The following is a 14,866-nucleotide window of genomic DNA, read 5'->3' on the forward strand; positions in this document are numbered from 1 at the left end:
GGAGAGGTAGGGTGGGATAATTTGAAGGAAGAGGCAGTGTGAAAGAGAGCGTGCATTTTCATACCAGGACAGTCCTGTAGATAACATTCTTTAACATCAACATTTTGCAGCGCCTTGAGACACTCCTCACTCGGTAGACCGTTTTCATCAGAGTAGCTGTTTTCCAGGTCACACATCATCACCCGTTTCCTTTGGCCTTTGCCGCACGTCTGGGAACATTGAGACCATTCAGACCAGGAGATTTCCACTATATGGACAAAAACACATAAAGCACATGATTAAAGAAGTCCTGAAACGATTCACTCACTATGTAAATACTCATACCGCCCCATACACTAATGGGTTGTTGTTAAAAAGATGTTAAATTTTGAGTGTTTATAGTGGTCGACGCAATGAGCTACAACTAGCTCCTTCTCAAGCGTGCCACTTAAACTGAAAGGAGCAAATATTTCAAATAAACATAAAAGGCTTAAAAATCCCAACTGGCGGGAGGCAGATTTACAAGCATGACCGAGGAGTTGAACAGAGGTCTACCAAGAAACAACTCCAGCTAAGTGGTTAGAGCGGGACTTAAACCCGCGATCTCCGGATTTTAAGTCCGGCGCCCTAACTACTCGGCCACACTGCCTCCCATATGGTGCGTACAGAAATAACTTTGATGAAGATGATCGTGATGATGACGAGGACAATGATAATGCCAATAACAATGACGATAAGGATGATGATAACAACACAAAATAATGTGTTTTTTGTGTAGCTGGAAGCAAGAGAGGTTAGTGGATTATTAGAATGCCTCGGCTGAATAGCACAGTACTTATGATGGTAGGGAGGTAAAGCAAACTACCACAGCTACGTAAAGCAATGCGAACCTCACTAAAAACTGTTTGATGGGCATTACAATAACTGTACTTGTGCTGTTTCCACGCCAGCGACAGCAATAAGCGCGGGAGGGCCCGAAAATCAACTTTTTTCAATTGCATATACATAGAAAATTGCTTACAAGTTTAAAATGAATAGGTACATCTCGCGAAGAAAAAAAAAATCAAATGCTAAGAACTTTATTACGAGAATAAGGACAGGGTTATGTTACAGAGACAGCTTATCAACGTCAAAATGACACTCCTCCCCCCCCCCCCCTCCCCTCCCCGGGCTGTGCAAAGACACCCAAACAAACAACTACACCACACAAAAACTGGGTTTGGGGACAAATTACAACTTGTTCTTTTGTAACGCATATATTTTTCAGTTTCGTGAAAAGCAGGTTACATGTCCCATATACACCAAAAGGGAAAGATATCACGCGATGTGCGATTCTGGGGGCGAGTTGGTTGTTTTACTTGTTTGCCAGTTATACGGAATGTTAGACGAAGCAATGTTCCCTTCACCTTGCTTTCTTCAGCTACCTGCCGACACAATTTGCAAGAACCTCTGCGAGAAGAGTTTCCTCTAATATCTCATTATCAAACAGGACCTCTAATTTGAAAAGAGATCTCGGCTAACTAAACACACTATACGCTGAATGCAATCAATATGGCTGCGCGAAGCCAGCACAACTGACGATTTCCCTGAACAAACCTTCATTTTCAGGATCGTCAACATAATTTGGCGTACCAGATCCTTCTTTGTGATAAATTTCAGGGCCACCACCACCACTGCCTTCATTTTCATCTTTGTCTAGAAGCTACAAAATAAGCCAAAAGGCAAGGTTAGCCTTTTCGAAGTGTAACTGAGTGTAACGTTAACGAAGCTCATTCACGGTATTTTGTGTTATTTTGGCCACGTACAAAACTACGTTTAAATTAGTTCAGACAAATTCAAGTAGGTACCGTAGGTTATAAGAACCATCCACCTTTTCATCTCCCGCAACGATACTGACCGAGAAAGAAGTTCTCCCAAGAGGAATTGTGGAAAATGTAATTAAAAAAGAGGAGAGTCTTAAAGCTGAACATAACACGACTGACAAGAGATTCAGTTTGAATATCATAAGCACTCACTGGTTTGAAAAGTGGAGCCTCGCATTGATCTCTGGACGCGCCCGCGTCTGGGACGAAGTACAACTCGCTAACCTCAATCTGAAAAACACAGACACATATTGAAACGCACTTTATATAGACACACGCATGCCCTACGTTACCACAGAGACGGGCATGACACAACAACAGCAACAAAAACAACAAAACTACAGAGTCGAAAAGAAATCTAAATGGACTGAATTGAAGCAGATTGCATACAGCCCACCTTGATGACTGCCGTTATTAAGTCTTAAGTCAGTTTGTGAGAGAACACCATTCGTCTTTGGTTACCTCTTCATTTGTTTATTTGTTTTCATGCTTGCTTCGTTGTCTGTCTCTTCGTTTGTGCGTTGTGTAGGTACGTTTTATCTTCTTTCGAGATTAATGACACTGAATGGGAATTACCCTCGCTTTTTACAAATAAAATCATGCGAACTCTAAAGTGCAAAGCCGAACCAACGATCGTATTTTACGCTGCCGTCAGCCATAATGACTAACGAACCTTAGACAAAAAGAAACAAAACAAAATCGATTGAAATCTACCAATCACAGCCCATACACGTAACCTTTTGAATCTGCACTGAAAACAAAAAAAATTCTGCCATTTCCTGAGAGGAGAGCTAGCTGATCAACGACCACAGATAGATCAACTGTTGGTTCAGAAATAAATTTCAGAGATCGAATGTAATTACAATTATTTTCAAGACTTGAGTTGGCAAATTAAAAAAGGCATTTTCGTCTCCTCTACAATTTAGATACTATGATAGTATTTCGCTACAATAAATCAATCTTTCCCTTCAACTCACCTCGTATCTCTCGACGGAAGAAAGAAGCCTGGGTTTCCCAACGTAAAGCTCACCCAACGGGTCCGGAATAAGAGAAAACTTTTCAGGTAAGTTCTTGGACCCAGTCTTCTTGCAGTCCCAAAAAACCGTCACGTTTCGTTCCTGGATACTAATGCCCAGGGTGTGCCACTGTGCCTTGCGCGCTTTCACAGCAAAGTCCAGCGACCATTGACCCTGGCGAAACGCCGAGATTTTCTCGAACTCAAAACTTATCAAATCTGGCTTTATCCGCACTCCTAAGCTCAGATGTTTGCGATAATCGTACATGGCCACGAGATAGACGTTTGTGAGCGACATGGCGCGAAATGTAACGAGAATTGAGAAGTCATCAGGAAAATAATTATAATAGCGAAATACTTTAGACACTGGTATGGACGCCGCGCGTCCGTTTTCCACTTTTATGTCCTCGTTTTTAGAGGCGGGTGGATTTTGTTCCTCTCGAAGAAGCCTTGCTATGTCCTTTAAACCTGAAAAAGAACGCAACATTTAAAATAGCCTACCGTTGGGAGCTGACGGGAACCCGGTCCACGCGCGCTCAAATTGATTGGATATATAGTAAGAATCAGAAAAAGACCAAGACATGAAAACGAAAATGTCATCTACGTCACTTGCATCAAAGTGACGAATATTTTATTCCATATCCGGACTCTGATCTTCTAGTTTTACTTTCTTTCATTCTTTTCACCTTCCATTTTCGTTACTTAGAACACCAACTGATCTAACAGCTCGAAAAAGGCTTCATTTAACATTACTGACATTTCCCTTACCATAACACTCGTATTTGTTGCATGTTCTTGCTTCCTTCGTTGCGCCATCGCAGTCTTTGGCACGGCACGCTCTAGTACGACTTTGATCTCCTTCGCCACAGTTTTTACTGCAACGGCTCCAGCTCGACCAGGGTTTCCAACCTGAGTTTCGAAGAGGAAACTGTTATTAATATGGCAGTATTCATTAACAGCGTGAAGTCAATTCCAAAAAAAAAAATTACTGAAAGAAACTTATGTTCGCTACTATTTCTGCGCTTCTCCACGAAACACGCACGAGGGCTCGCGAGGACACGTGATGACACGCGAGAAAACGCGAGTGGTCAATGATCTTTCGATTTCAATCGATTGGGAACTTTGTCTTTTGGGAAATAAATTAACCTTTAGAAGTGAAAGCAGTTTTTGTCATCTGTATCAAATAAGAAACATGTGAAGTCGTCGGCTTTTTTAATACTCCGGATATGCGTTTATACAAAACCTTTAGAAGTGAAAGCAGTTTTTGTCATCTCTATAAATGAAACAGCTGAAATCGTCCGCTTTTTGAACACTCCGGATATTTGCTTGAAAAAAGGTTAAAGTTGCGTTTAATAACAAACAGGACACTTTACATCAAGTGACGCGCCTAAAAACTTTGGCATGGATTCAACGTTGTAATACAGAGAAACGAAATATGAAACAAACCGCGTCAAAACCAAAAGAGGTTCGAATGCCCGTTCTTGTCCACAAGATACATATTTCTCAAATAGAAAGCACAACGTTTCGTTTTTCGTTTTCCTTGAGATACCAACTTTAATTTTGTAAAGAGCTCTATTCAACTCCGCAACACGTTCGCGGAAACAAGTCTACAAAGTCAGTCAGATACATTACTGTCACTTCGCGCTAGTTGCTGTAGCTTTAACCTCGCCTTAATTAGAACCGGTATCACTTTCAATACAGAAGTATTCCGGCAATTTCAGTTGCGCAAAACTGCCAAAATAAAATGGTCTCCATTAACTTCAAATTGTTGGTACGTAGCTAGAGAAATGCAAGAAGTTATACTTGCGAACGTCTTCCGAAGATTTAAACGACAAAGTTAAGGATTTGGGCCCTATTTAACGTTTTGCTGCGGTGGAAAGCAAATTAGATTATTGATCCTAATTGCCTTGCTGGCGCAGTATCATGCAGTACTCAAGTTTCCCCTAACAGATTTTCAACGCAGATTGAAAAACTCACGAGTTTCCAATTAGCATTTGGCAGCCTTTACGCCCAATTAGCACGGTAGACTACGAATATCGCTTATCTCAGATGTTATCACGGGAAATCATTACTAATTACTGCCCGAAGTGAAGGTAAATAACTGGGATACATTGCGAGTGCCAAGTGGGCCGGTAAATATCCGTCAATATTTCCCAGCGCTGAAAATGCATATTTGTTACTAAGGCTCAACAGTGAACTGCGGAAAAGTAGTTTTTCCGTTTCGAGCTGAAATAAAACTGGCTACAAGAGAAACGAGGGTTTTTTTAAAATTGATTACTTGGAAGTTGGTGATTTTACGATACGAGCGAAGAAAGGGTCAGTGTGTATTGCAGAGCAGATTTTTTGAATAGGGACACAGTGTTTTATCAAGAATGCAGAATATTTATCGTTTAATGAATGAAAGGCCGAACAAGCACTTATTCATCAACAATTTGGAATACTAAAATCGCAGGTTTAGCGCCACCCGAGAAAATTAAAATCATGCAAAAGACTGAGGTTTGCATTGAGTATGTGTGTGTCCGCCATCAAGCAGTTTTCATTAAGAGCCAAGATCCGGCACTCACAGCCAGTAATCGTTCCGTGACAGTAGAACACAACACCTAATCATTTACCTCGGTCTGTGCAATTAAGGTCGCTGGAATGACTCGTTAACAAATTAATCGCCGAGTTGGGAGATCACTGCACGCGACAAAACGTTTACGCTAGAACGCAATGATTTACGTAAAAGCCATTTGTCTGGACGATTCCCATGAATATAAATTAACTGTGTTGCTAATATCTGATTTTTCCTTCCTCAAAACGGCTTGTATCTCTTTACAAACTGCAGTCAAACATTGCTGTAAACAAAGGGCGTGACGAAGAAAAAAAAGACACGTTAAATAAACAGGATACCTTCAAGACACTGTTCAGTTTTTTAATCGATTCAATCTCTTTTTCTCAGCAGCTTGTTCAGTAAAATAAACGATGTACAACGCTGATTCTCTAGATCGTGAATTCATACTCGAAGCTCATGTGTAACAGTCCTGAGGGAAGGTCACCTTCCACAAGTGCAAGATTCGTTTCCTTTATAACCGCTCCAAGTTTTTTTTCCTTTTCGTTATAATAGTTGGCTTAACTTCATTGCGGGTGGGTAACGAAAGAGCTTTCTTTCAAATATCGACTTTATTCTGCACGTTTTCATCCGCGTTGCTTACCCGGCAAGTTCTCAAAATTGCGGAGCGAACGAATAAACAAATGAATTTGTTCTGTAAACTCCCTTAGAGGCCTAGCTGACTTCCGAACACGGCTTCGGAATTTTCGTGAACACGCGCGGAAAAGCAAACGTAATGATCTCAAGTAAATTGCATCTTCGTCATCTGTAAACAATAACATTGCATCTAGTGCAATGCCAATAAGACATTTCATAATCCTTCCGACTATTTCAAGGAGATTGGCTCGCGTGGAAAAGCAGCTTTTAACGAAAATAGATGAAGCAGTTTAAACCGGCTTTAAAATGGTCCTCTTGGGTTTTGTGTTACTAAACCACTCGGAAATTGCTGATAAAATCAGTAACCACATCACACCAGGCAACCCGATTTCCCTGTTGTTGATAAAACGAAATACTTCGGATTCGCTGGTAACAAACCAAAAACCACAGTCGATCGCTACTGAACAGATTAGATTTTGAGAACATAAACCTAAACAATGATTATCATCCATTTATGAAATTGTCTCAAAACTGAACTGAAGTGGGCAACTTTCTCGGTACAGGCTTTTTACTTAATCTCGATTAATCTCAAGCGTATTTGTTGAAAGTGCGCTTTTGTTGATTCAAAATGAACTGGAAAAGATATGTTGTTCTTGCCCTTAATTCGTCACAAACTTAATAAAATTTCTCTTCTATGTTTGCCGCTGTTTCTTGCTGTAAAACTAGTCGAAACTGAAAATGGTTGTTAAAGAATTAAAGCATAGCCTTTGATATTTTTGAGTAATCGCTACAGCCCCGATTATGCTGCAAACATCGATCGGTGGGTGAACAAGCATCAAAGCACGTTTCAACTTTGCATACCAAGAAATGATTGAACAAAAACGTTCTCTAGCTGGTTCAAATTTGAGCCCGAACTGAGCGGAAAGCATAATCTTGGGAATCGATTCACACATTAGCCGCGCCCTTTCCATCTCATTCCGGCCAGTTATCTGGAGGGAAGATATTGGTTTTAATTGAAATAAAACGCTCTAAAAACGAGGTCAAGAAACAGTACGCGTTAGAATGGACACGGTTTTCGACAACTAGGTCTGTTAATTAGAAGTCCCCCACTGTCCTAGACCAAGGGAAATCATTCGAGTTAACGTTTGCTGCTCAGTTCTAAACGCCAAAACAAACACAAAAAATCAAGGGTCTATTCAGTTTTCGTTTAATTTTTTTTCTAATATAGAATAAGCACACAGAGTTCAAGGGAAAAAAATGGGTAGTTTCAATTTCCAGCGCTAGTTATCCTAGAAGAAAGTTCTCGAAAACGACAGCGTGACCAAAAAACAAAGATTAACGCGCAGGCATACAAAGAATTTCTCGTTTGTGAAGTTTTTCAAGTCTACCCTAAAACTGTTTTGTTAACAAGTCACATTAAAAAAAGACCTGGGTCCCTGATGTCTCTTCTTTGGAGAGCTCTTGAGGAGCTGAGATACCATGCGGTTTTGATTATCTGAAAACTGAAGTGCTCGGAGTTAACCTGATACCTTAGTATCGTATTCGATTCAGGGATTTAGCCATAACTAAGATAAGAGGGTCTGGACAAGGGTGCTGGAATCTCTGTTATTATGTAATTGTGTCCACAATTTCTCTGAAATCAGTTAAAATCTCAAACAATTTCTCTACTATGGGCAAATTTTGCCCATCTCAGAGCTAAGTTCCGCTAGCAATGCGCAATTTCCAAGCTGACAGTTTAAAAATTAAAAATTAAACCCCATCAAGAACCAAAGATAAATAGCTTCTCAAGTGTCTTGAGATAAAAAGACGAAAACTTCAGGCTTCAATATTGCGTTCAATATTGCTTTACGAAAATCGTTGTGGAATGATTTCTTCACGGAACGGGAACAGTTTTTCATTGCATTTTCTCTAGTGTATCAAAAAATTGAAGTTTCATGTGTTTCAAGAGTGTGGTTACGTTTATAACCACCCCTTTCATAAAAAGATAAAACTCATAAATCTCCCTTACCATATTGCAGATTACACTCCCTAATTTACTCTTTCAGTCAAAGATATTACCCAGGTCCGATACATTTTTGGCAATTAAAGATTTGGGGCAGTTCGCATTGTCCTATTTTAGGGCATCTTCCATAAAAAAAGAAGTGCCTGTTATCCTGTTATACATTCAAGATGTTTGTGTAAAAATAGCGCATACTTTAGTTTCTAACGTGCAGATAACTTGAAACAAGTAGAAAAATTTTTCACCATTCTACAAGCTCGCTCCGTTATCAAACTACAGATGAATACTTTTGCTTGGAAAGAAAGCACAATGCTATATATTCAGCTATAAAAAAACGCGTCCCGATTTTGGGCGTTGTAAGAATTGCAAAGCGCCAATTTCTACAAGCGTTTTTTTTTTTGGTTCCAAACTACTCGTCTCCGTCATATCGGTTTGGGCTTGTTTATCGCGCAACTGTCTTGAGCGACTTCTCAGTTCATGGAGGCATGTAGCGCTGGATAAATAACATCATGAAACTTCGCTTGCATTCATCGATAAGCCGAAAAGATTCCGCAAAGCCTTTATGTCCCTGGGTCAAACATCGCACGACATCAAAGTTGGCAAAGTCACGAGAAATGCTAACATGAATATAATAATTTACAGCTCTTGTTATATGCCCGCTGTAGTAGGCTAATTACACTGGCAATATAATTCCGTGGAGAAATTTGCGAACATGGCGTCACCAATTTTACTCCGCGGAGGGTTCGATTCTCTCCGAACAACACAAGACAGCCCATGGCTTAACCCTGCCGAGTAAGCTGACCAAGTTGTTCAACTTGGCATGGATTCCAATCCAATATAAAAAAGATAAGCAAAGTCAGCTTTTTTCCCTTCAAAAGGGAGATAATCTTGTCTATTTGTGCATTAAAATCTTCATCAATGACCCACACAGAGAGTTATCGGTGAAAATGTGATACTGTACTACTGTAGAGTTTGGATATTTGAATTTCACTTAAAATCTAAGAAGTGAACCAATTCAACAACAAGTGTTATGAAAATAAATATGGACAACTTAACTTCGTCGGGGTAAAAGCTCCAGTATTATCTCTTGTTCAACGCGTTTATCCGAGAAATTACTATTTTCTTTTGATTAATCGATAAAATTGAAAAATTTTAAAGAAACCACGTCGTAACTCGCATTTTTGCATTTGGCTTCCGTGATCCACGCTATATTGTGACAGTAATTGGATTTCATCCACGCTTTATCACGAGAAAACAGGTTCGTACTCGATTAACTGAGCAAAGTTACTAAATGTGATTATAGATTGTCAAGGGATTCAGAAAAAAAAGATGAACTTGTCTTTGTCTAGCACATACTGATGTACGACTTACTAAATTGACAGATCGCAATGCTAGAATTTTATCCCGAAGTTTCTCACCCACGTAATTATTTAACTGTTAACGTTGTTTGCGTTTATTAAAATCCGATCACCATAACATGCCCTTATCTGTTTACTTAATGCTATCAGAAAATAAACATTCTGTTCTTGTGTAATATAGTATAAATAAACCAAACCGCAGAAAAATTCTTTATTTTCAAGATGAACTTTCGTTTATGTGTGTCGCTAAAATGTCTGTCCAACCGATACATGTGATCGACTTTGGTACAATGTTTCTTTGGGGGCATAGGCCCCCGACAGAATAGTCTCTGTAACCGACGCTTAGTCTGTTAGAAAGGATTATGAAGCTTAACTATAATTTTCTCCTAATTCTGTTCATTAATTGGATTTGCAAATTCATAAAACGTTTCTAATTTCTCGATAATTTGAAGTCTGATGCCGAAATGAAGGCCGAAGTGTTTTCGTAAATATATCCTTTTCGGTTTCATAGCCGCGCGCTTATCTTCAGCACTTACAAAGATTTTTAGCCTACTTCACTTACTGTTATGAGTTCTGTGCATAAATAGATTGAATTTCCTGCTCTTTGAGATATGGTATAAACTATTTCGATTACGGACGACTTTATACTAAGACTCTGCTAATGCCCTGTATTTTCTGCCACACTGCTTTGCTGCGTATCAGCCCATATCGATTTCAAGATTTTTCATCTTTTATCTCTGGAAGGGCAGAATACGCCTGAATTTCACAGGCCGATCCCGCAAAACAGACCGCAACCATTATACCGGTCCTATTACTGTATGTCCGAAATTACACTCTTTAATATCTTCTTCTGATCGCATAATCGTCCTCTTGAGAATCCCTCAAAGATTGTAGAATAATTCATAGCACACTGGAATACCGATTTCTCGTACCCTCATTTTTTCGAACCTCCCGATAACTCGAACCAAAAGTCGTTCCCTCTTCTCAGTCAAACACTGTAATTTTACCCCTGATTTCTCGAACTCTCCGATTTTTCGAACCAATTTTCGTTTCCCTTGGAGGTTCGAAAAATTGGCATTCCGCACTGTATTTCGCACTACCGACGGTTTTTTTTAAACCTCGCGTTTTGCCGCGTTTTAAGATTAAACCTTCTCTGTCGACTTTACGAGACCTCGCGAGGAACGCACTCTAAGTCTGGCTGTCGCCACAAAGGTGTTACGGCTCGGTATATTTGCTCATCACCTAGGGATTACACTAATGAAGTTTGAGTTAATCCGTTATGTTGTTAAAGAGGAGAGACTCTGTGGCACCACACTGAATGAAGACGGATTACACTTAGCGTCCACTGCATTGAGAATAACATGGAACGCGCCATGAGCAATTTGGCGGTCGGCGAGGTAGGCGGCGGTTTAGTTACAAGGCGAAATGAATCCGTAAAGAACGCTAAAAACTAGGATTTGGAGGAAAGCAAAAGTTGAAGCGAGCAAAAAGGCGAAGAGAGAAAGTTTTCAATCAGAAAGCCTTCCTGACAAAGTACGGTAGTTTCTTAAAAGACAATTTGCCAATCAGCCGATTCGTACGAAAACCATATCACAGCTGCTCGGATTTCCTCTAATTAAACGAACCAGGAATACAGGAAAATGTCTGTAATTGTGTCAGCAATTGTTGCCAAATAATATATCGAAGAATTTTGTCGACCGTTTCAACAGTTTAGAGACTGTTGTGGACAGCAGTGCTTGTGTAAAATTACTCAATTCGATTGTTTTGGCTACCTCTAGGGTACTTTGAGTGATCGATTACCACTCACCACACAAGTAAAACATGACAGCTCTCTACGCCAATCACAGTCAAGTGGATTAAAACAGATCGTCACGGTTTTCTATAAACCCGTCGCTTTCTTTATCTCTGTCAAACCACCGAGCACAAACTTTACGGAGGCCCGAGGAACAATCCGGAAATCCCTGAAACAAAATAGCTCTGTCATTCGGTGACGAGACGCTTTTCAGTCATAATTCACCCGAACGTGTGAGACACTGAATACCAGAGGACGGCAAAACTGCTCGTAAAGTGGATTGCGCGATGTTGACAGCTAGGCGCGGGAGGCCGATTACCACAACTACAGGGAGTCGCGGGAGGGCTTTCTCTGTCTCTTGTATTAGACAACAAGAGGCGTGAAAAATAAGCCCCTGATAACTTCAATCGCGGGTTTTGCGGTCCAGTGTGTTTGTATGCGCTCTGACCTGAAGTTCAAGCAGGTGAAATCCGTTAGAGGACAATTTTCTTGCAAAAATGTGTTTCCAATCTCAACCAGCGCCGTTCACGTGTCTTGCAAAACAGTCCTAAAACAGATGTTGAGACGGCAGTTCCACTGTTCCAGAACGATTTTGACAGCCCGAAAAAGGTTATTTATGACACGTCAAGGTTTACTGTCTCCTCGTGCAGCCGTCTTGATAAGGACACGCAACATCTTTGCGCGTATCAAGTATATCTAGGTTTCCGTATTGTTTTCCCTCTGTCAGTTCAATTTGATTGAATGTCACGTTTTCGAGCAGGAATTCTGATACAATCTAAGTGTACCCGTATCCTTCCCGCTCAAGATCGCTAAAGGAAATTCCCGGTAATTTAAAGCAAATCTTTCCGATTTCATACGTGCAGGAAACGTTACCATTACTATAAAAATACATTACAAAAGCTACCCATATTCTAAAACTGTAGAAGCGCAACATATTTTGTCTCTACGCTATTCAAATCCTTGCTCGACAGGGCTGTTTCTCGGAGCGTCAGCTAAATTTGTCTGTGTTTGACAATCTGCGAAATGACCTTGTCTGCTAAGTTATTTTTGCTAATGTTGCAATGGGGGTGTCCTTAATGGTCAGATAAGCATTCTTTTGCGGGATAAATGTACAGGGTCGTAAGAGACAACAAGTAAATGAAATCTTCATGGCCTACTTACCCAATGCTTGTAATACATCGGCTTCGTTGTTGGCAGTGGCTGGAGCTGTCGCACCGAATATGTCATCGTATCGTGCAACGAGCGAGCGAGAGTTTGGCTCGTACACCATAAAAACCATGTGAACTTCTCCTGGGTTAACGGGCGAGCGACATAACCTCTTCTCACCGAAGCCGTAGACTTTCACCAGTGGTGAAGGGTGCATTTCTAAAACCTCGTCCACGATTTTCCTTCCCTTGAGAATTCTCCGCACCTCAAAATCGGCCGCGTGTGTTTGTGAGACTTCATCGTACGTGTACAGATTCACAACTTTACCAATGAAAACCACTTTGACGAGTTTAGCGCGCTCTCCAGCACTCAGTGGCTTCCAGCCATGATTGAGGATGTGAATACAAGGCTTTGAAAGCTTGGGAATTGTAAATAAAAACAACAGCAAAACCGCCGTGAACCGTGGACAAGAGAGGCCCATTTCTCGTGTTAACTCCGCAATTAAGGAACCAAACGCACCCACTGGAAACGGAAGCGATAATAAATCAATTCTGAGTGTCTTCTCAGTTACATCTGTGAAAATTCCGAAACCGTGGCGCCGTGATAACTAGCTTCATTATGTCGGTTTCATTCATTCACTGGCATTCTGAAATGTTTACACGCACTGCCTTCGGTTCATCTGATCGGTGAGTTTCATCATGAGCCCGTGAGATAAACTGGTGAAGCGATCTGTAGAGATAAGAGAGCAAAACCTACAATTAATCATCAATTAGGGGGATTTGTTACTGACAGGGAAACGGCAGGCTGCAATTAATCGACTTTGTCCGCGCTAAAATTCCGCGCATTCGTGTGACACGATGTTTCGTTAGAGATAAACGGGCAGTTTTCACCTTTTTACCCTCAATTAACTCGAGTTTCACGTCACTGGCGAAAACCAACTTCTCGATATCTCAGCCTTCATTTTGATCCATTACACGACTTGTGATACTCTTGCAATTAGCGCTTTCGAAGCCGTCCGAGACAAAACGTCTCTCGTTCAATAGTAAACCACGCGCCTATTTTAATCGTTGTTTTCCAATTTTACGTCAAAGTTAGTTGTAATTTTAATTGATTCACTTAAAAGTGTCTCGACCCGAGGTAGACCATTAAACAACCGCTTAGCATTTAAAGACATCTAAAGTAAACAAACTCCTTCACAGATTTCAAGAAACTTACCGTTTATAGCCGAGTGGCGAAAACACACGCCTTTTGTTTACAAAAAAAAGTTAAGTTGATGATCGCGGCTGATTTTGTGAGCGCCGATCGAGCTTTGAGGTCACGAAAGTTCTGCTCTGGAGGAAATATGCTCGCGATAGTTAGCTATCCCCTCCCCACCCCCACCAAGTTTGTTTAGTGCCTACACATCAACATTTGCTTTTCAACTAATAAAATGCCTTTTCTTCTTTACTTTGAAAATAAACCCCTTCCGGTATGAGCTCCAGAGGATGTTTTTGGCGGCCGTTGAACGATGGCCGCCTGACTCTAGCTAGTTCAGAAGTGGTAGCTTTTTGAGAATCGGGGAAGCGATACTACGAGCCACAAGCCGGATTTTGTCAGCATGACGCCCCGCGAACGCACTTGACGCGTAGTGCAGCCAAAAACGCGCAGGATTTTCGCGAGTAAAGCGAAACCGCGCGCGGAAGAGAGCGATAAATATGTGGCTAAACTTGAGTTGCAAAAAAGGGGTAATCTTGGCTACAATATCTGTTGAAGTAACTTATCAATCAATTAACTTTTAAGAGCCTATATTTCCTCGACAATAGAAGTCATAATGAGCCAGAAGAGTTAACGATATATATTGCGAAGTCTATATGTAGTTAAATATTTCTTTCACAAGCCCATAAAAGTGAAGAATCGTATTCTGGACGCCTTCTTTAACTCGATGCGCACCAAAAGGGCCGTTATAAAAATTTTCTCTACGTTATCACTGAGATGTAAAGCAAACAAGTGGGGAGAATTGAGAGAATCATAAACTGAGGGTTTTGAATACGAGAAATAGCTTCATTTGAGTGGTCAAAAACTAAGGCTTCATTCACAGTCCCTTGGAAAACATAATTAACAGCACTGCATCAAAATTGACCAACGACACACATTTCAGTGGTCACAAACAAGAGGCATTTCAAACACTTGCACTTTAGGTGCAGCGTAAAAAACATACGACAGACAATGAAAGGTAAAAAAATTACGACTTTTTAAAGTCCAGTTTAAGATATGGTCTCAGAGTCACTGATGTAAATTATTGAAAAAGGAATAAAGTTTTGTTGTTGTTATTAAAAAGGTAGTAACAACCCTGAACAGCAAAACAAACGATATCGCATGAAAGAAATTTTGCACGCTCAGGTTACATCTTCAAACGTAAAGCTGAGTTGGAGGTACAGCATAATTAACGAACAGTACCACATGAAAGACTCAAAGTGCTCCGCAATAGCTTTGATTTAAAGATTTAAGCCCGAAGCTAGGTTTAAATGTTTAAATCACCTTGCACTGCA

General features: G+C 40.5%; 1 protein-coding gene across 7 annotated transcripts in view; it reads right to left on the reverse strand.

The window, feature by feature from the left end:
- The window catches only part of LOC145486413 (uncharacterized), a 41,198-nt gene that overhangs the window by 6,422 nt on the left and 19,910 nt on the right, over positions 1–14,866 (reverse strand). For 3 of the 7 annotated variants that reach the window (XM_081465072.1, XM_081465073.1, XM_081465071.1), the window contains exons 2-7: positions 12,354–13,067; positions 3,625–3,765; positions 2,819–3,324; positions 1,995–2,072; positions 1,576–1,681; positions 65–247 (exon numbers count right to left, since the gene is read on the reverse strand). In XM_081465072.1, the coding sequence (XP_081321198.1) occupies positions 65–247; positions 1,576–1,681; positions 1,995–2,072; positions 2,819–3,324; positions 3,625–3,765; positions 12,354–12,819 (1,480 nt within the window). In that variant the 5' untranslated portion in view covers positions 12,820–13,067. Of the gene's footprint in view, positions 1–64; positions 248–1,575; positions 1,682–1,994; positions 2,073–2,818; positions 3,325–3,624; positions 3,766–12,353; positions 14,582–14,866 lie in introns of those variants that run through there. The other 4 variants (XM_081465069.1, XM_081465074.1, XM_081465075.1 and 1 more) reach the window with 3 other exon arrangements.

The sequence above is a fragment of the Orbicella franksi genome, chromosome 5, assembly GCF_964199315.1.
Source record: "Orbicella franksi chromosome 5, jaOrbFran1.1, whole genome shotgun sequence".
Taxonomy (NCBI): Eukaryota; Metazoa; Cnidaria; class Anthozoa; order Scleractinia; family Merulinidae; genus Orbicella; species Orbicella franksi.